The sequence below is a fragment of the Syngnathus scovelli genome, chromosome 2 (assembly GCF_024217435.2).
Source record: "Syngnathus scovelli strain Florida chromosome 2, RoL_Ssco_1.2, whole genome shotgun sequence".
Classification (NCBI taxonomy): Eukaryota; Metazoa; Chordata; class Actinopteri; order Syngnathiformes; family Syngnathidae; genus Syngnathus; species Syngnathus scovelli.
In genome coordinates this window covers 14,524,756-14,547,916 of record NC_090848.1, presented here as the reverse complement: position 1 = coordinate 14,547,916, position 23,161 = coordinate 14,524,756, and the positions used below count along the sequence as shown (strand labels likewise).

Below are 23,161 nucleotides of genomic sequence, written 5' to 3'. Positions count from 1 at the left end.
CTGAGGAGTCCATTCTTGTTCTTCCACAGCAAACTCATCCCAGCAGGCCTTATACCACCTTCAAAAAAGAAACACTCTCCAACTAGTTCTCATGATGCTGAAATCATCCATTGCAACAAAACCTTATTAGTTAATTCAAAGCAGACACGCTGATGATAGTGTTGGCCACACCCAGACTGGTCCTGCCAGAAAGAAGTGTGATTTGTCACTCCTCGGAACACCATACTGATTGCCTGAGGAGTTTGGGAACAGTTGATGAGTCAGCAGAATGTCTGTGACTAAAATATTGCTTAGTTGTTGTTTGGTTGTTGATTTTTTATTTTTTTTAAATCAGAAAACACCATCAAATAACAGCGATTAGTTAAAGAGTAATCAGGATTTATGATTTGTAAGACACTTTTATATTTTCTGTTATCTGTTATTTTGTTTTTGTAAAGCACTTTAAGGTGTATTGAAAGACATGTTTATAAAATCTAGAAGCTTGTAGTCTAGTGTGAGTGAAGCAATTCAGTCTCTGTCGTCATGTATGTTTGCAGTGCCATACGTGTAAAGCAAAAGTCAAGAAGACAGCACAGTGAGTAAATATTTAGCAATAGCACTTTATTCAACACAAACAACCCTAAGCCACAATACTGAATGACAAGACCAATTGGCTGCAGCAAACATTTTATAAAATAGATTCATAGGTTTGAATGTCACTAAATTGTTTTTTTTCTTTTAATGTCAGAAAGACAAATGCAGGTTTTTCCAAAACAGTGAATGATAATTGACATATTTACCATTTTTTTTTGTAACAAATCATCATTCACATGTTCACACAAAGGAATAACAAGGCAAAGTGCTTTCAGGATTGCATTGTCGAATAAACTCAAGAGAACAAATATGAACTGGTTGAGGTGAGGCAGCGGGCTGGATGAGGGTGTGTGTGTGTGTGGGGGGGGGGGGATCAGTCCTGTCCTACAACGGTAGCAGATGCATTAGGCTGGAAGGGCGGGATCTGAACCCCATCCTGTCCCCCTTGCCGTCAAAGTGAACGTAGGGGTTGTCGCAACTGGGCGGAGACAAGACACCTACCGAGCACAATATAGTTTCTGTAAAAACACAGAGTGGATGGATGGATTCTAAAGGCGGACGGCACAGCGGGCGCTCAAAGTCTCGCCTCTGACGCCGAATCAGGAGTCCACCCTTCCACTGTCCTTGTGACAACCTGCGATATTGTCACGCTCACGGGTAATCAATACTGTTCCAGAATGAAGTTACAGTTACAGCCAGAGGCAATAATGGGATTCCAAGGGGGAACTAAAAGCCAATATGTGGTTACTGGTCTTCTACAAGATGACTCCGCTGTGCGCCACTTCAATGTTAAAGGGGGACTATCATCATAATCTGCATCGTAACATTGTCTGGCTTCACATTCCAGTGGTGTATAGTCGTATAAATGCTTCTCATAGTTCTCCCAGACACACAATCGAGCACACTATTCATCGACACTACCACTGCTTAGGATAAAGTCAGTTTGTATTCCCATATTGGCGAGCACTTCTAGTTGGAACAAGGTGGAGAGACAAACCATACTCAAAGCTGCAAAAACAAGGAGGTAGGAGAAATGCTACGGAGAACAGCAAGTGTTGCAAACACCAAGGTTCACTTCACCAACTGGGCGAGTCGACCTGGAGAACAGCAGCTCACCTCGAAGAGTCGGTTCGGCTGTTAAGTTGGAAAAACGGTCGTTTGCAGTCAGCTGCACTCTAAGTACATGCGAGTTAAATTGATCTCATGTGCTGCTTGACCACTTGAAGGGAACAAACAATGTGCTCGCAACTACTTCCTCTTGAAATCATCTTTGCTACCCAATGAAAAGCATGGATTTCTATTTCTGGCTTTTTTGTATTCATGAAGAAACGCAACCAAATTCTTATGATTTGAATAAAAAATATTTATGCTTGACCGGTTTAAATCAGAAATATCGCAGATATCCGGGAAGATGACATAATCTTTTCTAATGTTACATTCGATGTTTGCTGAGAATTGCAGTGAGTTCTGTTCTGTGTACCTTTGACCAGTGTCTGAATTTGTCCAGTTAAAAAATGAAAAAAACCATTATGTTGGGTAGTGGAGAAATCATTGAAAAAAAAAAAAGACTCGATGAAATTTGCGGTTCAACGAAATTCTGGCAGTGTGAGACTCGATGCGATGAGCTGCTGTGCCAAGTCCCTCAGCCTTCAAAAAATACAAACTATCTTTAAGAGTCTCTCCCAGTTTGTAATTGTCAAAGTCCAACGCATTGGTTGGTCCTGTTGTCATCACAGGTCTTGCTGCTGGTGATGGCATTGACTCCTTTAGCGCACAGTAGAACAAGTAGATTTGCAGATTTTGTAAATGAGGTAATCAGGCTAACTAGGGAACCCTGTCATTGACGCAGGCACACAAGCACATCCACGAGCGAGCCCACTTCATTCACCCGTAAAGTAAAACAACAAAAACAAAACTTAAAAGCAAGTCTATTCAGATGGACAGGACCAAGGAAATGGAGTCAACTTTGGAATGTTGGGCTTTTCTTTTTGTGTTCAATGTGAAGGTGCACTGTGAAATTCGTTGATTGTAACTCATCACATGCCCTGATTCAGAGTCCTTCCACTCCTCGATAAGGGCTCACTTGTATGTCCTCAGTTAAGCCACTCCAAGTAAAAACAGGCAACCGATTTTCTACCGGCTTCTTTTCCGACATAAGGCTGCCTCAGCCTGCATCAAGTCCAGTTGTGAGGATTGTTAATAGCTCGTGAGCATCAATGAGGTGGCGACATCTACAGTGACTAAACAAAAGCAATAAACCAAACAAAGACGGACGATCACTCCTAAAATGTCACAGGACATGCAAGTATACATCCTTTCCTACAGTAGGCTATTCCTCGAAACACATTCAAAGGGGGGCTCCTAAGGGACAACTTCTCCATTATGGCTCTGTTTTAGAGGAATCAGAACACGGTGAGGCAACTTCCATCACGCAGTAAAAAGGTGCGTCGTTGAAAACACAAATTAAAAAAAAAACAGAAGAATAAAACCAAAAATCCTTAGCCTTTTTTTCCCTACCAGGCTGGATTTACACTACGTGTTTCAAGCGGCAAATTCATATCTGTAGCCGAATTATCTGACCTAACCCAAAATTGTGCTAACATTTACTTGAAAGGCAAATGCCTGTGCAGTAGTGAACACATCCAGAAATTCAGGGAAAGGAAAGTTATTATTTTCCTTTGAGACAAGAAAAAGAAAATTAAATAACATTAAAGCAGCCCATGTCATTTAGTTTGGTCTGTTCCAAAACATATGCCACATTTCACTATTTACATGCTAAATGCACTCATGTGCTTTCATTGTTGTTTTGATTTGCCACAGTTGTGTCAATTGGCAGTTTGAGGTCACCCAACTCACATAAACAGGGGACCTGTCATCTGATCGAATTATTGGCAGGTATCTCATTTATATCCCAACATTATTTAGATTTAAGATTGATTTGTGGCACCAATTGTTGATTAAACACAATGGAAAGCATTTGCGGGAAAAGCAAAGTGCAGCAGTTGTCTGCAAACAGAGGTGTGGTTGATTCACTCCCAACTAGTTTGTGGTCTGTACAAGATGATCAACATCAGCTATGCACAAAAAAAAATAAAAAATGGTGTCACACGCACTATGTAGTGTAAATTCAGCCTAAGTTTTCATTGTCACTTCAACAATGAATGTGAGCTAAGTTCTCCTTCTTCATTTCCCCCAAAAGACATTGTTCCTCTGCTGGTGAAAACAAACGGCACTTTTGAGGGGAATGTTTCTCATTTAAAAAAAAAAAAAAAAAATCAGGACAATCAACTCCAGGTAACAAAAGTATGGAAACACGTACAGTAGGCTATACAGTAGATAGAAATCTCAGGAGTCGGACTGTACAAGCTTTAGGCTACACGCTGAAAAGGGAGGAACACGCAATAATTTTTAATGCTCAACATTAACACAAATATAAGGCATTTTCAATACTCCTTTTATCCGCATATATCACAGACAGCAGGACTAAATTTTTTTCCTTTAGTTTTTTTTTGTTTTTTTCGGGAGAAATGTTTCATTCAAGGAGGAGGATGCATATACATCTACACATGCGAAGGAACCTGTCTACCAGCTAGAAACCAGAAGTGGAGGAATAAAAGATTCCAAAGTACAACAGTGTCCTCCATGAGGACATACACACGCTCACACACACACGCACCTACTAATTCTGTCTACCAGCCAACTTGTACACGGCGCTTCCACCAAGCGGGTGGCTCGTCAAAGCTGGATCACAGTTTTAAGAACGAAATAGCGCGCACACACGTACACTCCCGCAATCAAACGCCATCGCTCGGAACACAAACGAGAAAATCCTTTATTTGCTACAGCTGAGTGAATTTTGGTGTTCAACTTAAAAGCATATTAAATAATCCACGGAGGAAGCAACGGTAAACAAAAGGTTATTGCACTTTTATCTTTTGTCTATTTCCAAAGGAGGTCAGTTTAAGAAGATTCATGCCTCGGTTAAGACGACACGTTACGCCACTTCTAGAGTACGATTCACACGGTTATTAACACTGCACACTGGCTACTACGGCAACCCTAACTTGTACTCGGTCTAGTCTAAATGACACACAACTCAACAATCAGTTGGCAAACACAACAAATGATGTGGTTCCGCACATCTTCAATGGATAGCGAAGAGCTGAGGACACTCTGAAGAAGCTCAGAGAATCCACGCGGTTGTCTTTCTACAGTTTGTGTAACTTGACAGTCAAGGTTGGGATGCACCGATTTATCGGGCGGCCGCCAGACTTCTCACCGTCATCGACCATCAGTGACACTGATGGGTGTGGGTGATGCTATCGCTTCATTTTGGAAGGCCGTTTTATCAAGACCTTGATCTTACAATTTTGTCTCATCTCTTTTGCTACATACCCGGTATCAAGGTGTTAAAGGCCGGTTATCACTGCATCCCATAGTCAAACCTCATCTGTACCGAAATATGCCCTTCAAATGAGATTTTGGGAGGGGCGAGCGGAACTTTGCGGTGCTGTCTTTGGATTTGTGCTTTCATACCGTTTGATCCCAATCCATTCACATGTTCGATGTGCCCGAAAAACTGTCTCAAATGTGCAATGCGGAGTGGCTAAAACCAAAACCAAGAGAATCTGATCGCAGAGGGTCAAAGGTGGGGGGGGCTTGGATGAACCTCGGACTGCGGTCCGACATGCTGAGTGAAATATCATTTTCCACATTGTATAAGGCTTCCGGGAAATACAAATGGAAGACCGTACCTTTCGGTAGTAACAAATAAAAGGCACCGTGCCACCGCTGTGCTTGATAGTCCACACTGATAGGGCGGGGAAGGGAATGTAGGGTCGTGGCTAATGACCAAGAAAAATTGTTTGACTGGACAAGAGGTAAAATAAAGTAGCTACCTTCCAACAGCTAGACAGTGTCCCGCCACCCTCTATGATATGCAATGTTGACTGTCATGGGAAAAGACATTCTTGAGTTTTTATTCTTATCAAAAAAAAAAAAAAAGGGTCCGGGAAGAAAGTGAGTTATAGTTAGCGTCGTCACACACAGGATGAGGTAAAACGGCAGGTCCAATAAAAAGTATGAGAAGGTGCGGCGGGGAGCGACTTGCTAAAGGTAGAAGAAAACGCAAGCGAGTGACAATTCCGTCAATATACATTTCCGATTTAGGCTGGTTTAAGAAGAATTGCACAACTCATGGCGACATGGACTCTTTGCCTAGCTGCACTTCATTTATTATGATTATAATTAGTATCATATTTCCTTTCTGCGTGAATAATGTGAGAAGCACCGCTTTGAACCCCCTGTGGCCATAACGGAGGAGCCGAAGTTGATTGTTTGCAAGTAAATTCTGACTCAATTCATTCACAGTGGAAAATATGGCATTATCCTTCTCTCGGGACAATCTCTGCACCATGGCAACCTTCAGCTATGTGCTACCGTGACAAATTTGTGTGCTTCTTGACACCCGAAGGCCAACATGCCATTTTAGCTGTCCCGTCCGTAACCACACACAGGCGGATGTGTCAATGTGTCAGGTATTGCCAGGGATCGGGAAAAAAATAAAATTTGTGTTTTGTTTTTTTTAATGCTTTTAAGGCAAACGGCTCAACAGAGGATCAAAGTTGAATCGAAATTTGCCGTTTTTTGTTGTTATTTATCAGCAACGTTTCAAGTAAGAATCGCGACATCCATAGAGGTAAATCCATCCATCCATTATCTGAAAATACCATTTTTTCCTCCAAATTGTTATGACATCAACAAATTAGTTCTGACACATGCCCGCACACACACACACGCGCGCACACATACAGCTTGCCGAACAAGCACAAATGGAATTGCTTTGCCTATATCAAAACGAGGTTGTCCAATTACAAAACCCCACTGACAGAGTACTTGTATCCAAGTATTCAAATATCCCATGCAAATATTTCTTTTGCTATATTCCTCCTAAATGGTACAAAGACATGCAAGTCCAAACATTAGAATTATAATCCTGCTTATTAGGGAATAAGTTACTGACCAATGAGTTACATCTAAAGGCAAATAAAGGTTTCTATGGCACTAAATGGGTATTTGCTTAGGTGCATTTTTGTCAAATATAAGCGACCATATTCTGATGTAGACCTTTGTCTTGTTTTCTTTTATCCCAGTTGATAAGGCATTCTCAATGAAACGAATGTCAAATTGTCCCACATACACCTCGTTGGCCGCAATAAAAATCCCCGGAAACAACAATTAGCCGCCAAACGGCAAGGTAGATAACACACTCTCAAACAAGAGGTTTACAGCACATGCTACCAGGGGCATTTTCCACTACTTCAAGATCTCTTGCTTGAGGGGAAAAAACCCCGACCTGACATTCATTTCAGTCATGGCTCAGATTGAATGGTCAGACTGTAAACGGCCTGAATGAATGCATAAATCAATTGGTTGTGTAGTGGGCGGTTTCCCCATCCTCCTTACACAGGTTTTGGCAATAGTTGGAAATGAGTCAAAACCCGCATTTGTATTTGAAATCTAACCATTGGCATAAATGACTTAGCCTATGGGGATGGCAATGTTTGTGCTGCATTCAATCTCACACTATTGCTACAATTGAACCAACCACCTATTTTATCTATATCAGCATGCACAACACTTATTACTGACACACACAGACAAAGCATGTTTAAGAACACTACAGGTATGTCCCAAACGAAAGCTTGTATAGTTGCAGGGAGGCAACGTCTCCGTTTACTGGTCACATTTGGACATCATTAGAGAGGAGGGGGTAAGGGAAAACTAAAAATAATAAAATAGAAAAAAAACATCCCTGCCAGAACGGACAAGCACCTACAAATGGCCGGTGTATGTGTGTGGTGTTTCAAAGGATGTCGAGTCGGCACACTTTGCTCAAAGTGTCTCGGGCCAACTGATCAGGAAGGAAGGTGCAGCCACTCAGAGAATGCTCTGTTAGAGTACGCTTTCTCTCTCACACAAATTTCCACACACCGAAACGAGATTGAAAAGCCAGTGGGCAGTGGGCAGAGGTCCGAGCGCTCGGAAACACCATTTGCTAATCAATGCAAAGCACTAAATCGACAACCAGCCGACCATTCCTGTAATTCAGCAGCAACACACATGCATGTAAACATAAGGACATACATTACATCTGCTCCATTTTGCACACTTAGAACCTGAATGTACGAAAGTGCGTGCTTGACTAATTAAGTGCTGTGGGATTAAGGTTAAAAAGGGAATCAAATTTCATGGAACATCCCATCCATGTAAACAAAAACCTAATACTAATCATCCTGCTGAATTCTAATTGGTTCATTAATTTTGCTTGCTGCTTCAAGCACAGATCCTGAGATCACAAACAATGTACCTTTTTAAATAACTCAAGAGAATAAGGACAAATGAATTTCATCTCAGCAAACTAGCACCGGCTCCTCTGGACCGGAGTCTGTCAATTGTAAAATGATGTAAGGAAGGAAGGGAGAGAGGGAGGATTCGAACAACAGGTCTCGGTCCTCATCACCCATCTGGTCAACTAATGTGTGCAATTGTGCCACTTGACTAGCAGTGGCGACTGTGTAAAGTTATCACGGCCGGCAGACGAAGCAAATAACGACAAAAACGAAATAAAATACGTTGCCAACAGCTGTAACGGTGCAATACAATCATCTTTAGTATGCATTTAGTATGTTTAGTACCAGAAATGGGATGACGAGAAAAAAAAAAAAAAAAAAAACCAGCAAGAAGCTCGTATTTGGATTTCTGCTATTCCTGAACTCGGCACTGGGGATGGGCATAATTGTGTGGAATTGATTGCTGATTCAGCAACTCTTGAAGCAAATGAGGCTTAACGCCGTGAGCTACTTGATGGAAAACAAGAGGCGCTGTTCATTCAGTCTCAACTAGCGATGACACTCGAACACGACACTAGCTTGCGGCAAGTTAGGCCACGCACAGTCACGGGGTATCAGAACATGCAGAGAAATTCTCCCGTCTCGCTAGAATATATTTCAAAATGTATCAATTATTCCACCTTCATTTCTCCCCAGAGTCGATCGGGAAATTTAATTCAAATGCCATCCCTACTCGACAACACATATTGGCCGAAGCAAATATGATCTATTTTTTCTTTTCAAATATATTGTCGTGGTTCGTGCTAACGAACGAGAAGGATACGAGATGCTCATAATACTTTTGCCACTGAATTCCAACTGAAATGACGAAAGGCATGGGTCGAAAAAGGCATTTGATGAGACGCCGTCAAAGGCAATCCAGTGCATTTGTGTTGACACAGACGGTTTAAAATGCCCAAAACACGCAGAGCCATTCGTTTAGTCTTCAGGTCATCTGTCACAGAGTAAGACCAAAAAGAAAACCAAACACATTCCAGGGAAACAAAAGCCCTTGTGACAGTGATTGTCTATTCAATAAAACAAACAAAAAGGCCAAAAGAAAAACTATTGCTCATAAGTTGCCAAATCATAATAATAATGATAATAATAATAATAATGGAGGCAGTAAAATAAGCTGAAAATATGCTTCAACTTGACGACTACCACGAGATAGAAGCTATTAAGACGAGTTCAAGAAAATCCTTCAACACTGATGACACACACACACACGCACGCACACGTGCACGAAAAGGCCTAAACGCCACACCAAACTATCGCTTAGGCCACGCTAACTCTGAAATCTTTGAACACTGTTCAAAAGATGGGAACGAAATTGAAATGGCTTGTTCATTTATGTGCTCAGATATACGACGCTCTGATGAGGTGTTGTTGGCAGATATTACTTGTAAAGCCTTCATCTAGGAAATCAACAAGGCCTCGGTCACTTCACTACATCCTACAGTAGTTTTCCCCGACCTACAAAAACAAAAAGAACGTCAGCCCTACGGACCCTGGGCGAAGATGAAGCAGCTGCTAAACGAGTTGACGAGGTATATCAAGATCTATTGTCTCTCTCTGTACAGTACAGTTCATCTCAAATAAATAATTTTATAGCCATAGTAGTGTTGATCAACTTTGGTCATAACATATGCTTAGAAACATTCTAGCCTAACAAACACTTAGTTAGCATCTTGAAAATATCAGCATCGGCATCCGGGCCCAGATGCCGGCGTGGCGCTCCTTTGCAAGGAGGCGTGTTAAATGTATTCAGCAGCGTCACTTAATTTTTTTTCCACAATGCCAAAAAAGTTAGGAGCCGTTTAAAAGTACACCACAGAATCTTTGTGACCCTTTCAGATTGTACTGTCGTACATAAGCATTGCACTTTTCAGCTAATTTGATTTTTTTTTTTTCCCTTGTGTGGTTCCTTCATTAAAAAAAAAAAAAAATCAAGGCTAAGGTAGAATTTAAAAAAAGGAAAAAAAAACATCTTGAAAAGAAACTGATCATTTTTGGGAAGGCTGAACGTTCCTCTACAAGGTCACCAAAGTGATATGATTTCACGCAACGATATGACGGTGAGACTTGTTCCAGTGCCGTTATGTAGCTGATGCTTTTAAAGGGTTCAAATGACTTCCGCATGGCCAGATTACGTTTGTTTGGACGTCACACTTGATCGGCGTGGCCTTGTAGAGCAACAAACCTCTATGGAGTAAGCACTACTCTGGGGTGGAGGGATGGGCATCTAATTGCATATTAGGTTTGACTGCACCTCAAGAGAAGATCAAAACATTCACGCACACACAAACATACATACATACATACACAGAATAGATATGTAGGCGGTGCTCTCCTGGTCCTCTTGGCCACGTTAAAGGGAGACACCCCCTGGTGGTAGATGACGGTGACAGCAGCATGACCGAGCCCGACGGCGTCACCCCTCACTCGGACAGACAGCCGTCCAGGCCCACAGGGGCGCCGTGGCGGTCTTTGACGTAGCCGTTGTGGAGGCCGTTGCTGGGCAGGGGGGCGCAGGCGGCTGTGATGCCGCAGTGCTTGAGCAAATTGAGGCCTGGCGACGGGGAGACGCCAGGCGAGGAGCAGGAGCAAGAGGAAGGGTCAAGTTGTGGGAAAGGCTTCATGGTAGAGAGGATCAGAGCCAGGCAGTCAGCCACGTCTTTGTTGGGCGCGCACGCCAGAGCAGGGGTGTGGCCTGGTGGATGAGGAAAAAAGTCACATGACAACACTGTCCAATAAAAACCCTACAAAGTAGGGATGGTCAGATATGCCAATTTCCCCCACCCAAAAATTTTAATAGCTCAATTCTGATTTTTACAAATTCTAATCGAGCCAAGAGATGTATTATCAATTCACTGATAAAACACCAATTGTGAATTGTAGCTTGGTAATGTGAAAATGACTGCGCTCATGTCAGTTTCTTAGCAGGAATTAAACTCAATAGTCGCATTATTTTTTTAATGAGTCCCCTGAGGGAGTGTGAAAAGTGGCAAAATACAGCAATCAAATCGCAAAGTTTGCAACAATGACTTTTTTTGTAACTGAGCTTCTCTGTTCACAGCCCTGTTGTCAGTGTATGCAGTGTCGATAAGCGCGGATGAAACATAAAATAATTGGTAAACTGCTAGCACAAGAAGGTTAACCAAGTGTCCTGGAACAGATAGCGTTCAAATTTGAACATTCATGAGATGCTCACCTTCCTCATCCACAGCCAGGACAGTTGCTCCTCTGCTCAGCAGCGCCTGCACCACTGTGGCCAGGCCATTACGAGCGGCCAGATGCAGGGGCCTGCAAGAGATCAAATAAAAAAAAAACGTAATCCTTTCCAATTTATTCTCAAAGAGCAAAAAAAATGTGAACGATTACAAAGGGATTCTATTGGTCCCTAATAACAATAGCATTCATTCTCACATTTGCAGAGCACTGTTGGTAGCGTTCACAAGAGTGGGACTGTGGATCTCTCCCAGAATCAGCAGAGCACACATTTCATGAGCCTGAGGGGACAGCAAACAAAAAGTGCCCAAGAAATCATTATATTCTGAGAAACCATGATTATATGGCCTGAAATGACAAAAATATTTAGGGTTTGTTTTTTAATATTGACTGTGAATGTGAATGAGTATAGATTAGAATGAGGACTTGCATTCTTTGGTGGATTAAGACCTTTGATTGGCTATGATATGGAAGCTCTTTAGCAACACTCATATGTTAGCGTGGTCCTTGTTTGTACAAAATAAAAATATATATTCTAAATAAAGAGTGAGTGTGTACCTTGTTGCAGGCCAGGTGCAGGGCAGTGTTCCTATTCTCATCCAGCAGTGTGAGGTCGGCCTTTGCTCGGTGAAGGAGGATGGCTAAACAAAAACAATGAAAAGTTATGACTTAAAGTGAAAGTTAATGAGTGATCTAAAAAGAAAACGAAAAAAAAACAGTAGCTTTGTTGGTGTGACTCTGAGTGTCTCTTTTTTTTATTATTATTAAATCTTGACTGAAAACCTTAACAGGAACACTAAAAATGATGATCAAATTCAACAGGGGATCAAATAATTAGGAGTAGTTTCCCTCGCTGTGACATTTAAGTCAGTAAAGCCTGCTGGCTACATCAAGACCCTTTTGGTTGGCATTAAATCCCTCAGCAGACTTACCCACGGTGCCACTGTGTCCCTTATCGGCAGCCACCATAAGAGCAGAACGTCCATTGCTATCCACCGCATTGATCTCAGTTCCATGGCGAAGCACTAGCTGGAGTCCTGCAACGTCCTCGGCAAAAGCAGCAGCATGCAGCGGGGTCCTGCGGGCGCACACAGCAATATGTGGCCTTTAATGTTGCTCATTCATATTCTATGACAATCTCAGGCAGGAAAAATAGCCCGAAAGCTAAGATCCATGGGTTGTGAGGTCTCACCTTCCTTTGGCATCTCTGGTGTTTATCATTTGGACCCCGGCACATTCAAGGAGCCGTTCTGCAGCACCGCTGTGGCCATTCATCCTGTTGACAAAGCGCATTGCTGTCAAGTGTTCATCTAAATTGACGCGTTTTTTTGTTTCTGGAGTTACAGTTGGTGGAAAACAGAATGTGAACCCTGGGGATTTTCTCAAAATATCTGCATAAATTGCTCCTTAAATAGATTACCACAAGTTTTTTTTTTTTTTTTTTATAGAGCTGAACGCAACATTCAAGGACAGGCCTCCTTTGGCAATAATAACCCTAACCTAACAAATGTTCCCTGTAGATGCAAATCAGATGTGCAAAACTATCAGGCGAATTTGGAACCCTTCCTCTTTATAAAAAATCTTCGCAGATTCTTAGGTTGTCTAGTGTAAATAGCTCCCTTGAGGGCATGCCACAGCATGTCAATCGGGTTGAAATCAGGACGTAACGTAACGCTCAGTCAGAACACATTTTTGTTCATTCTTCATCTAACTGCTCGTTAACAAACGTTAAGCATGCAGCAACTTTTTTTCAGCAACACTAAAACCGACCGCTTTTCACACAGACAAGTGAATACTCACAGAGCACAGTGCAGTGGAGTGAAAGGGTTTCCCTCTCCATGGATAAATGTTTTGAATTCAAGTAAAACCTCCAAACAGTCTTCATGCCCTAAAAATTGGGACATAAAAAATGATGTAATACAATATTAAATTGTGGTCGATTAATGTCAAGTGGCTTGAAGTCAAACCTTTGTACGCAGCCCAGTGCAGCGGGGTGTATTGTTTGTTGTCCAGCAGTTTGTCTTGCGGCTCCATAGTGGCTGTAGCAGCTTGCACCAGATTGGCCAAGATCTCGGCGTGGCCCCTGGAGGCGGCGTAGTGCAGCGGCGTCCGACCCAGGGAGTCCCGACACAGCGCTGAGGCTTTGTGCTCCAGCAGTGCTGCTACACACTCATTGTGGCCCAGCAACGCCTAAAACACACACACACACACCATCCCCAAGGGTGAGGCCGTCAACCAAAACCAAGTGGGTACAGTGGCACCAATAAAGTTCAATAGCCATGAGGTCAATTTTGATCCAAAAGCGATCATTGAGCCTTGTTTCGAGGTGCCACAAATTCTGTGCTGTAGTATTTCTTATCTATCAATGAAAAAGCTGATAGTCCTGGCCATACTGGCAAAATTACACCAGTTGTTTGGAGACGACTTCACAAAGAACAACCAATTCTGCTCCCGTCTCAATCTACAGCAAAATAAAGCTGTATTTGCTCATGACTTTAGTTCTGACCTAGATGTTCCATTGGCAAGTGCCAGCTTTCAATGAATAACTATATGACAAATAAGTATCTAAAACAAAGAACATTTGGTAATTTGGTATCTGCAGAACTAATCATTCAGTATGTGAGGCTTTAATTAAAAAATATGCACATGTAACACTTCAGCAAAATGAATTCACAGTATACACAATTTTAGTGAGTCCAAGAGAAAAAAAAAGTTGGTACTTATAGTCCGGACTTACCCCTCTGTGCAATGCTGTGCTGCCTCTCTTATCCTTGGCATCTGGCGCTGCCTCCTTCGCCAACAGGAAGCGAACGCAGTCAGTGTAACCCCCGAGAACGGCGAGCATGAGAGGAGTCCTGCAGTGCACCACGAGTAAAGCAAAGGGAGGATGGTTCATTGAGGACAAGGAAGCGTGACGCTTTTATTAGGAAGGACTCACAGAAGAACTTACTGGCCAAACTTGTCTGCAACGTTGGTGAGGTCACCCTCCTCCCCACATTCGATCATCTTGTGCAGGCAATCGGAATGACCATGCGCAGCTGGAGAGATACAAACATCAAATTTTACAACCAAGAGCTCAAAAGCAATGGCTAACACAGCACCCGGCAAAAAAATATGGAATCACAAAGAAGGCAATTTAAAATTTGGGAGAGAAAAAAGGCCAATTGTTATTCAAAATAATTTGTGGATAGAATTAAGCAGCAGACTCCACATAGTATTTTCAGCTATTACAGGGAGCGGCAATTTATTTATTATTTTTGGTTGAAAATGACAGAGGAATCACAGTCACTCAGCCAATTAAGGCTCACTGGTTTTAAATGTTTGGTGATGTCATTTTAATTTTCAGTCAACAGCAAACAGACATATCTGGCAGAGAGATTGAAATAAAGAAGTGTTTTTTAATTTGAATTTCACAAGGACTATATTAATCGGAATACCATGTTTAGACGAGTGGGGCTGCATAGAACATTTTATGGAAAAGCCATTTCCTTACTTGACTTCCCCTTTAAACAACAAACAAATCTAACCTAATAACTAACAAATATGACGACGGTGGCAGTAGATTGCTAAAATAAAATTGATGACATCTAAGAATAGTTTCATTTTCCTGGCCTTACGGAGGCTGTTTATGTCCAACAGTGACTATCTGGCTAACATTCTGAGAAACTGATATGCAATATAACACGCAGCGAACTCTCATACCTGCAACATGAATCGGGGTCCAAATGAGGCGGTTGTCGTTAAGGAGACATGAGGCTCCCTGGGCCAAGAGCACCTCCACGCAGTGGGCGTAGCCTTTCTGGGCAGCCAGGTAGAGCACAGAGCGCCCAGCAGCATCTTGCATATCCACATAGGCAGCCGTCTCAGTCAGCACACGCAGTGCCTGCCAATGACCCCTGTCAGCCTACACATGAGGAAGGGACAAGGAAAGGAACTTTATTTTATTCTAGTTCAAACGCCATGAGCCCAAGTGGGGGGAATGTTGAAAGATACTCACAGCGAGATGCAGGGGACTGACGGGAATACTGCTTTCTATGTCTCCAAGTGCATTAAAGGACATCTCCAGGAGCTAAAACAGACAGACATATACTGTATGAACTCAAAATTCAAAAACAATAGTAGAGATTCTAAGTGACCTTTAAGTCATTTGGATTTTTTTAAGTGAATTTTTTCCATCCCAAATGTTGGTCCAATTTGATGCAGCTCTTTTGACACGTAAGAAAAATGTGCACTTACCAGCTCCAGGTTCTGTGTGTTGCCATGATAAGCTGCATAGTGAACAGCGCTGTAACCCTTAGCGTTGACCATCGAGGGATCGGCGCCATTATCCAGAAGATGCTCCAAGCAACTGTTTGTACGGAGGAAAGACACACGGCTCCTTCAGTCATGGTGTGAGTGACAAAAGGCCAATGTAGTGGAGCAGAAATAAGTCGTAAAAACTCACAAGTATGACTCTTTCACCTCTTCTTCATCATGCTGATGGTTCCCATAAAAATGTCCATCACCTCTGAAGAGAACAAATTGACGAATATTTGTTTCTTAAGTTCTTTGCTGTCACCTCACGCTGGTTTCTCACCTGCTGAAGGCTTGTGAGGCTGCAGAGTAGTGCAGGGGGGTGCAGCCCGTTTGGTCAGGCTCGTTGATCTCGGCACCAGCGCTCACCAGGGTCACGGTGCACTGGTACCTCCCATTAGCAGCCGCATAGTGTAATGGTGTCCTGGTAGTGAGAAAGCAAAAAATGGGTCATGTAGTCCTATTTGACAGATACAGGACAACACAGTTGCATAGGAATACTGTCAACATCTAACTGAGTTCAGTGCAAATGCTCACCTTCCCATTAAGTCCCTCCTGTTCAAGTCTGTGCCACTACTTAAGAGCAAGTTCAAACATTCAACATTTCTGCAAAGAAACACAACAATGGATAACAAGTTAGTTTGCTTTCACACACAAAAAAAAAGGCGGGGGCTGGAATAACAAACATGGGCAGATGTGGGAAAAACATTAATCCAGTTGATGACAGATTGAAGTCCAATTCATGTTTGGCACTAAAAATAGTGGCAGTGAAGAATGACGTGAATATCACCACATCCTCAGTCTCCGGTCATTACTTCAAGCTGTTCATTCATAATTGTTCATTCCAAGTATTTTCAACAAAGCATCACTGTTATTACCAGTAGCAAAGTAGTGAGTTCACTAGCTTAATGGTAACATATTAGAAAACACTATGGACAGGCAAGATGGAATTAGCATCATCACTACTAAAACCAGTAAGCAATTGTTGTAAAACATACAAATAAAACATACACCAATACTAAGAGGCATAGATTCTCAGCTCTGTGGAAACAAAACTCCTGGACATTTTACTTACTGACATCATTGTAATATACAGTATGGGACTTTTATGTGAACCATTTTTTTTTTTTTTTTTTTAATCAAGTGCATCTTAGCAGTATTTACCGATCAATGTAAGGCAGTTGAGTTTGCATAAAAAGTGCAGCCTTTTGAAGTTACAATTTTATGGGTCAATAAAAATTCCACGTATTCAGAAAAGTTGTAAATGCGTTGTCACAGGTCGTAAAGGATGGCAGAGGTCAGACCATCTGTTTCATGGCAGGATGTGTTTGTTTGCAGGGGCGCAGATCAAAGAAGGTGAACTATTTGCACCTCATGCATACAAAATGTGATAACGCCACCAGGAGGCTTGCTCATCCACCCATCTCATGAAGACAGTAAAATCAACATAAAAGAAGAGAACAATAAGATCTGCAGCCTTCTCCAGGAGCTGAACCTGCAGTTAGACTCCACTTTTGTGATCATTAGTTTTGAGCTCTTGCTAAATCTTTGTTATAATAATATAGCTGTGATGTAATAATTAATAAATCAAAGACAGTGAGTATGATATTTCAGCATGCGGCAAATTCGTTAGGAGACCACATGGGAGCACACGTTGGCCCTTTTGCTTTGAATAAGTGACCGTTTATTTATTTGCCAACAACACTTTCTTACCCTCCAGAGGCAGCAGCGTGTAGACAGGTCCTCCCAAAGTTGTCAGGGGTGTTAATGTCAAACCCTGCCGACAGCACGTGCTCCTTACTCATGGAGGAGACGATGCTGTACAGCTGACCTGTGCAGAAGGACGGGTTCGTGAGTCAATCCCAAACACACGCCACCCTCGTGGCATGCGATATTTTCCATCACAAACCTGAGGAGAGTAACTTGCGACAACAGTCTGAAAACCCGTAAAGCACAGCTAAGTGCAAGGGGAACATTCCATGGATCCCACGTCTGCAAAAACACACAAGGACAGAAAAAACAGAACAACTTTTAAACACAATTCTCTAATTGTTCTCTAACAATCTCTTTATCGTTTGACTAAATTAAGTCACTGAACTAGTTGACAGCATTGGACAACTACTTCATGTTTTATGTGATGGTGTCGTTGCTACCTAGCCGTGTCTGCTCCGTTGGTCATTAGAGTGCTGATCAGCAGTTCATGGCCGAACTTAGCAGCGACATGGAGAGGAGTATTGCCATATCTATCCACACAATCGATTTCGCCACCTGAAATGACAAAAGGAGTTGCACGCTAATTTGGTTGAGGAACCCATGACGCAGTGCGCACAATAAGGGGGTTGCCCCGTTACTTTAGTAATCATTGCTTTCAATAAGAAGTGTATTTTTATACATACACAAGGTGTGAATCTTTGACAGTAAACAATTTAGTGCTGACTCAAATGAAGACTTTTCTGCCCTTGCGTGATTGATATTTGGTGTCCTATTCATGTTTCACGCAAACACTTCAGTACCTCAAAAATGATTGTTTTGTTTGTTACAGATAGAAAAAAATACAGGACCAATTTTTTGATGTGCGTGAGAACTGTCTTCTCTCTGTTCCCCAAATGAATGGCAGAGTGGTAGTTACCGTTCTGGATGAGGATCTGAGAGCGTGTGAAGCGTCCATGAATGGCTGCCATGTGCAGGGGGCTCTTCCCTTCTTTGCTCTGTTGTAGAGAACAACAGCATGTTGAGTTCAGAAATCAGAACACAATCTCAATTCATGAGCTGCTGGGAATGAGCCAGGAAAAAAAAGGCACCCTGTTGAAGAATCTTCCCGAAAGAATCGTTATTATTTATCTCTTGTGTGTTTTGACAGAAGGTCAGAAACCTTTCATTAAGACTGGTAGCAACAGTGTTATATAGTGGAACATTGCATAATGTGTCTCAAACAACACTAACTTACTTGCTGGTTGACATCTGCCCCGTTGTTGACCAGCAACTCCAGACAGAGGGCGCCGTTGGTGGAGACAGCAGCCAGGTGCAGCGGCGTGTAGCCACACCTGTTGGGCTGGTTGACGTTGGCCCCGTGGTTGACCAGCTCGGTGGCCACGGCCTCCTGTCCCATGTAGCACGCCATGTGGAGCGCCGTGTTTCCGAATCCGTTAGGCTCGTCAATCTGAGAAGGAAGGAAATTTCCAAAATTTAAAGAGTCAAATTGATATGAACGTACACACACAGGAACCACAGTCTCTTACCTCTGTCCCCATCCTCAGCAGGTATTTTACAATTTCGATGTGGCCACTCGCGGCTGCAGCATGGAGCGGCGTGTAGCCCTGCTTGTCCTTGCTGCTCTTGTCAGCGCCACGTGACACCAGCAGCTTCACAACCTCCGCATGGCCTGCAACACGTCACATGAATGTCAAGCGCAATCAGTGAAGCGAGGCACACAACTATTGATAATCTGGCCTGCTATTCCACTCAAAGTCCAACCATCATTTGCCAGCAATTAAAAAAATGTCTTTAAAAGTTAGTCGAGACTCTCTCAAATCGGCTCAGAAAACCGTTGTAAATGTTAACTACTGACTATCACAAATCCTTGTGTGTAGTCAATAGTTTGTCTGATCCGATCATTACGTGACAGCCAGTTAGGAAGCTCGTTTAAGCTTTGGGCTGTTGCCAGACATTAAATGAGTGTAAGAATAAGTCAGGAACGGCAATCAAGTGAGCCGATAACAGTTAGCCTAGCTTCTTCTACTATTAAGTTAGAGGTGCATAAAGGGAAGAAATTCGGTGTTAGAAGGAATAAGGGGGGCACTTTTCCGTTTTTGTTGGTAGGTTCGCTATTGATTGAGGCAAAATTCCTACAGGGAAAACCCCTTGGTTTTGTTTCCTGTACAGTGAAAGACTGATGACATAGGCGACTTGGCTCACACTATCAGCACAAAATCTAAGATGGTTGTAAGTTACCCAAGTAAGCAGCGGAGTGGATGGGCTGTCGCTCCTTCTTATCAATGGCACTCAGGTTGGCTCCCTTATTCAGCAGCAGCTTCACCATCTAGCAGAGATTCCCCAGTCATTTCTCGGAGCATTGCTTGTGACGAGCTCTCAGAATGCGCGCCTCACCTCCTGAAAGCCGCTCTGAGCGGCATGATGCAGTGCAGTTCTGCCGGTGCGATCTGCCATGTTCAGGTTGGTCAGCTGGCCCAGCAAGGCCTCAGCGCAGCGCGTGGCCCGGTTGGCGGCCGCCACATGCAGCGCCGTCTGCCATAACTTGTCTCGGGCATTGGCCTCTGCACCGCGCCTCAGCAGCAAACCCACGGCCCTCTGTAGACACCAAAGGAACTCTGTGCTGTATTTCCGCGAGTTGACAGTTTTCGTTGTCTATTTCCTCCTACCTGAACGTGCAGCGTTTAGCGAGTGTTCTTGCTGCCATTATTATTAGAGTACCATAATGCAGCTATTGTATTCATTGCACATTTGTAATACACATATTGAAAACAAAATGAAGCTTGTTGCTTACTTCATTCCTGGAAGCCGCTGCCCTGTGCAAGGGGGTGAGCCATATATGATCTTTAGCGTTCACATTGGCACCTGAGAAGACAAAGATCAATTATACAATGATTCAATATTCAAATGTTACTTCAAACATGGTTGCACAATTTAAAAAAATAAGTAAATTCTGATGGCCACAGACTCTGGGCAAGATTTTATTCACTGTGGCGACGCAGTTTGCATGTTGTCCTGATGCTTGGTTGGGTATTTCCTCTCGTATGCCAAAACATGCCATGTTAGGTTCGTTGAAGACTTTGTGAATGGATGTTTGTTGACATGTAAAACCTTAAAGATCTTTAACAGTGTCCTCATACTATAATTTTTCAGATTATAAGTCACTTTTTTTTCTTCCTGATTTGGCTGGTTCTGCAACTCACACTCGTTGGTAGACTCCAAGTACATTCAATGACCAGAGACAAAGCAGGATCTCTCAAAACCACATTCAAAAAAATGCAATGCACCAAACAGCAACGACTAGCACTTAAGCAGAATGCAGAGGGTACGTGAAAGCATTTAGTAATTTATTTGATGCACCAAAATCAGAACAGCCGCTTGTCAACTCAAGTTCCAGGGAAAGCTCTTATGAGAATCTGGGCATGGGTTTAGTCTGGAGGGGCAGTACGGGGCTGGCCCCCAGTCGTTTTCTTAGATCGAGCGGGGCTGCAGTTTAGAGAGAAGGAATGAGCAGATATTCTCAGAGATGAGTGGTGTTTTTGGCTTAGCATTTGAAACTGCCTCAAGGCTAAAGTTGATTTCGCATGAGATGGTTCTTTTCATTTGCTTGCACCCAAAATCCCTATTCGCTCATCATGCTGACTTTATGTGCATTACATTCGTCACAATAACACACCAGAAGTATTTGCCAACTGCGATAAGACAGTAGAATAAATGAGAGGTAGAAATAGGAGTCATGGACTATCGTTGGTGACAGTCAAGCACCAAAAGTATATGCCAACCACCAAAGTAGAAAAAGAAATGGTAGAAGAATAAGACCTCATAGACAAAAACGTCATGGCAATGAGTGTGTGATGCATCTGCTGTGGCTGCTAGTATGCAGTGTCCCCTGCAACAGGGATTTATGATTTACCGTAGCAAAAGGTGTAACAAGTGATGAGCATTCTACCTTCGAGATTCTAGTTACAGTAAATTCGAAAATCCACTCTGACGCCCACACACCAGAGCAAACAAAATATATGTGGTAACTAAGTGGATTTTAACCCAAGGCAGGGAGGTTTCAAACATACCCCCCTCCCTATACTATATAGGGGATTGACTGTACAAGGTAAGCATCTGACCTGATTCAATGAGGAGGTCCATGATATGAACATCACCCATGCATGCAGCAGCATGAAGAGGCGTACGCCGCTCTTGGTCCTGTTCAATTCGAGACAGGAAAAAAAAAAAAAGTTCAATACCCTTCGTGAGAATCATGTGTTGAATGACAATATTTGCAGCTGTTCACACATACCAGTGCATTGACATCCTCCTTTTTGTGCAATAATAGTTGGACTTCTTCAGCATTACGATTGAAGATGGCCTGGACCAGAGGAGGCTGAAACACAAAACGCAACACATTTACTCGGATGAAGGTGGGGCGGGATGGTTAAGGTTACCTTGAGCCCTATTTGCATGACATAATTTAGTCTTATTTACAGTAGTTCTCATCTGATTCATTTGCTAGTCTGTATTCTTGAGATACACATTTGGAGTTACACCCCAAGTTCGCTGTATCTGCACCATACGGTTTTTCTATCGAATCGCTAACGGTGCATTGGACCGCTTCCCATCCACCACGGATAAATCGATTGTCGATGCATTAATTTGCCTTTGCTTTGTATGCGCCATTAAATTCTAAGCGAACCTTCACGAGGTATCGCAGCTAATTAGGATGGTAGCGAATCCCAGCAAATAGACGAATCCCCCATAGAGGCCTACACTACAGTCCGCCTGAGCTTTTTGCTCGGCAAGTCGAGCGGATTCTGTTAGCCGTGAGCTAATGAGCAGGAACGCAAACATTACGGCAGGAATTAACTAATGCAGATAATAAAAATGATTTATCGCCATGATGCGTATAATCCCACCATCAACCTAAATGAAAGGTTGGGACGTTTGTACACAGGATTACAAATAAATCGGTCTATTGGGTGAGCGCCGTGATGCGCAGATGAGTTTCTCAGCAAATAGACGGCGCCCCTCGTCGGCGTACCTGGTCTGCAATGTTTAGTACTCCCATCTCCCAAACTCAGCCGGGACGGAGCTCCTTCATGGGGCTGAAACTTGGAGGTATATTGCAGCGTGCTGCTGTTTCCACCCCTTAAACAACATCCATCGCACGCAGGAGAACACGAACGCGACTCCCTCCCGACCTGAAACTGTTGTTGTCTGCATCTGATGTCGGCTTGGACGATGCTGCTTGCCTGCCACTGCGCAGCTTCGCACTGGTCCGCCTACAGGCTCGGCGGGCGCTTGACGCTTCGGTTGGTCAAATGGCGACATCGTGTGGCCAAAGCATGTACAGTAGAGGCCCGGTGAAGGCAGATGCAGATCGTCTCAGAAGGCCGGAGCAGGAGCGGATGGATGCGTTCGGATTTTTTTTGATTTTCCTGCAATTTTCATCTTATTTGTGAGTCATGAGCCTCACCGCACGTCACTGCATATTATACATTTCCAGTGCATGATGTAAATGGCATCGTTACACTCAAATCACACACACAAAAATTCAGTCTGGAAACAAAATGTTTTTTTTTTTTTTTTTTAATTCGAGCAAATTACTAAAATCGGAACAATATTCAGGAGGAGTTATCAAAAAGCTATAATCTCATCATTCCCGTTGAATACTGTAGAAAATAGTATGTACTGCTGGGAATCACCAATTTATATATAAAAAAAACATCTGCATAGTCGAAGTAAAGACCAACAGAATCCCACAGGAACTGTCCTTGGCTTTTTGACAAGGCAGCATACTTGCAATATGGCCCTTTTTTGTGCATGTATATTTCAACATTTTTTGCTTCTCGAAGCAATCAATCTTTGTGTTGCTACATCAATCGAGCGTACCTTTGAATGACGACCATCCTGCTCATGCTCTAACAGAATGACTGCCAACATAATCAACATGTAAACATGTACGGCTGGTG

General features: G+C 42.8%; 1 protein-coding gene across 1 annotated transcript; it reads right to left on the bottom strand.

The window, feature by feature from the left end:
- Positions 1-579: 579 nt before the first annotated feature.
- On the bottom strand, positions 580-23,029 carry ankrd52a (ankyrin repeat domain 52a). The gene is made up of 28 exons (XM_049754458.2): positions 22,231-23,029; positions 21,493-21,576; positions 21,320-21,398; positions 19,993-20,063; positions 19,596-19,796; positions 19,440-19,527; positions 18,728-18,870; positions 18,436-18,648; positions 18,118-18,196; positions 17,642-17,756; positions 17,398-17,480; positions 17,202-17,319; positions 16,026-16,094; positions 15,772-15,912; positions 15,640-15,702; positions 15,432-15,543; positions 15,193-15,264; positions 14,898-15,099; positions 14,146-14,233; positions 13,933-14,050; positions 13,163-13,385; positions 12,996-13,083; positions 12,388-12,471; positions 12,128-12,273; positions 11,754-11,836; positions 11,394-11,476; positions 11,179-11,270; positions 580-10,677 (listed from the first exon to the last, which is right to left on the bottom strand). Exons 1-28 carry the CDS (start codon positions 22,255-22,257, stop codon positions 10,406-10,408), a joined length of 3,237 nt encoding a protein of 1,078 aa, XP_049610415.1. The 5' UTR covers positions 22,258-23,029; the 3' UTR covers positions 580-10,405.
- Between the last annotated feature and the right edge of the window lie 132 nt (positions 23,030-23,161).

What these genes read in the sequence shown, in the direction of transcription:
- ankrd52a (XM_049754458.2), bottom strand. Translation starts at nt 22,257, where the DNA reads ATGGGAGTACTAAACATTGCAGACCAG. An exon ending in ACCAGAGATGCCAAAGGAAG is followed by an intron (nt 12,274 to 12,387) that starts GTGAGACCTCAC and finishes GTGCGCCCGCAG; the next exon opens with GACCCCGCTGCATGCTGCTG. An exon ending in TGCACCTGGCCTGCAACAAG is followed by an intron (nt 11,477 to 11,753) that starts GTACACACTCAC and finishes CTGTCCCCTCAG; the next exon opens with GCTCATGAAATGTGTGCTCT.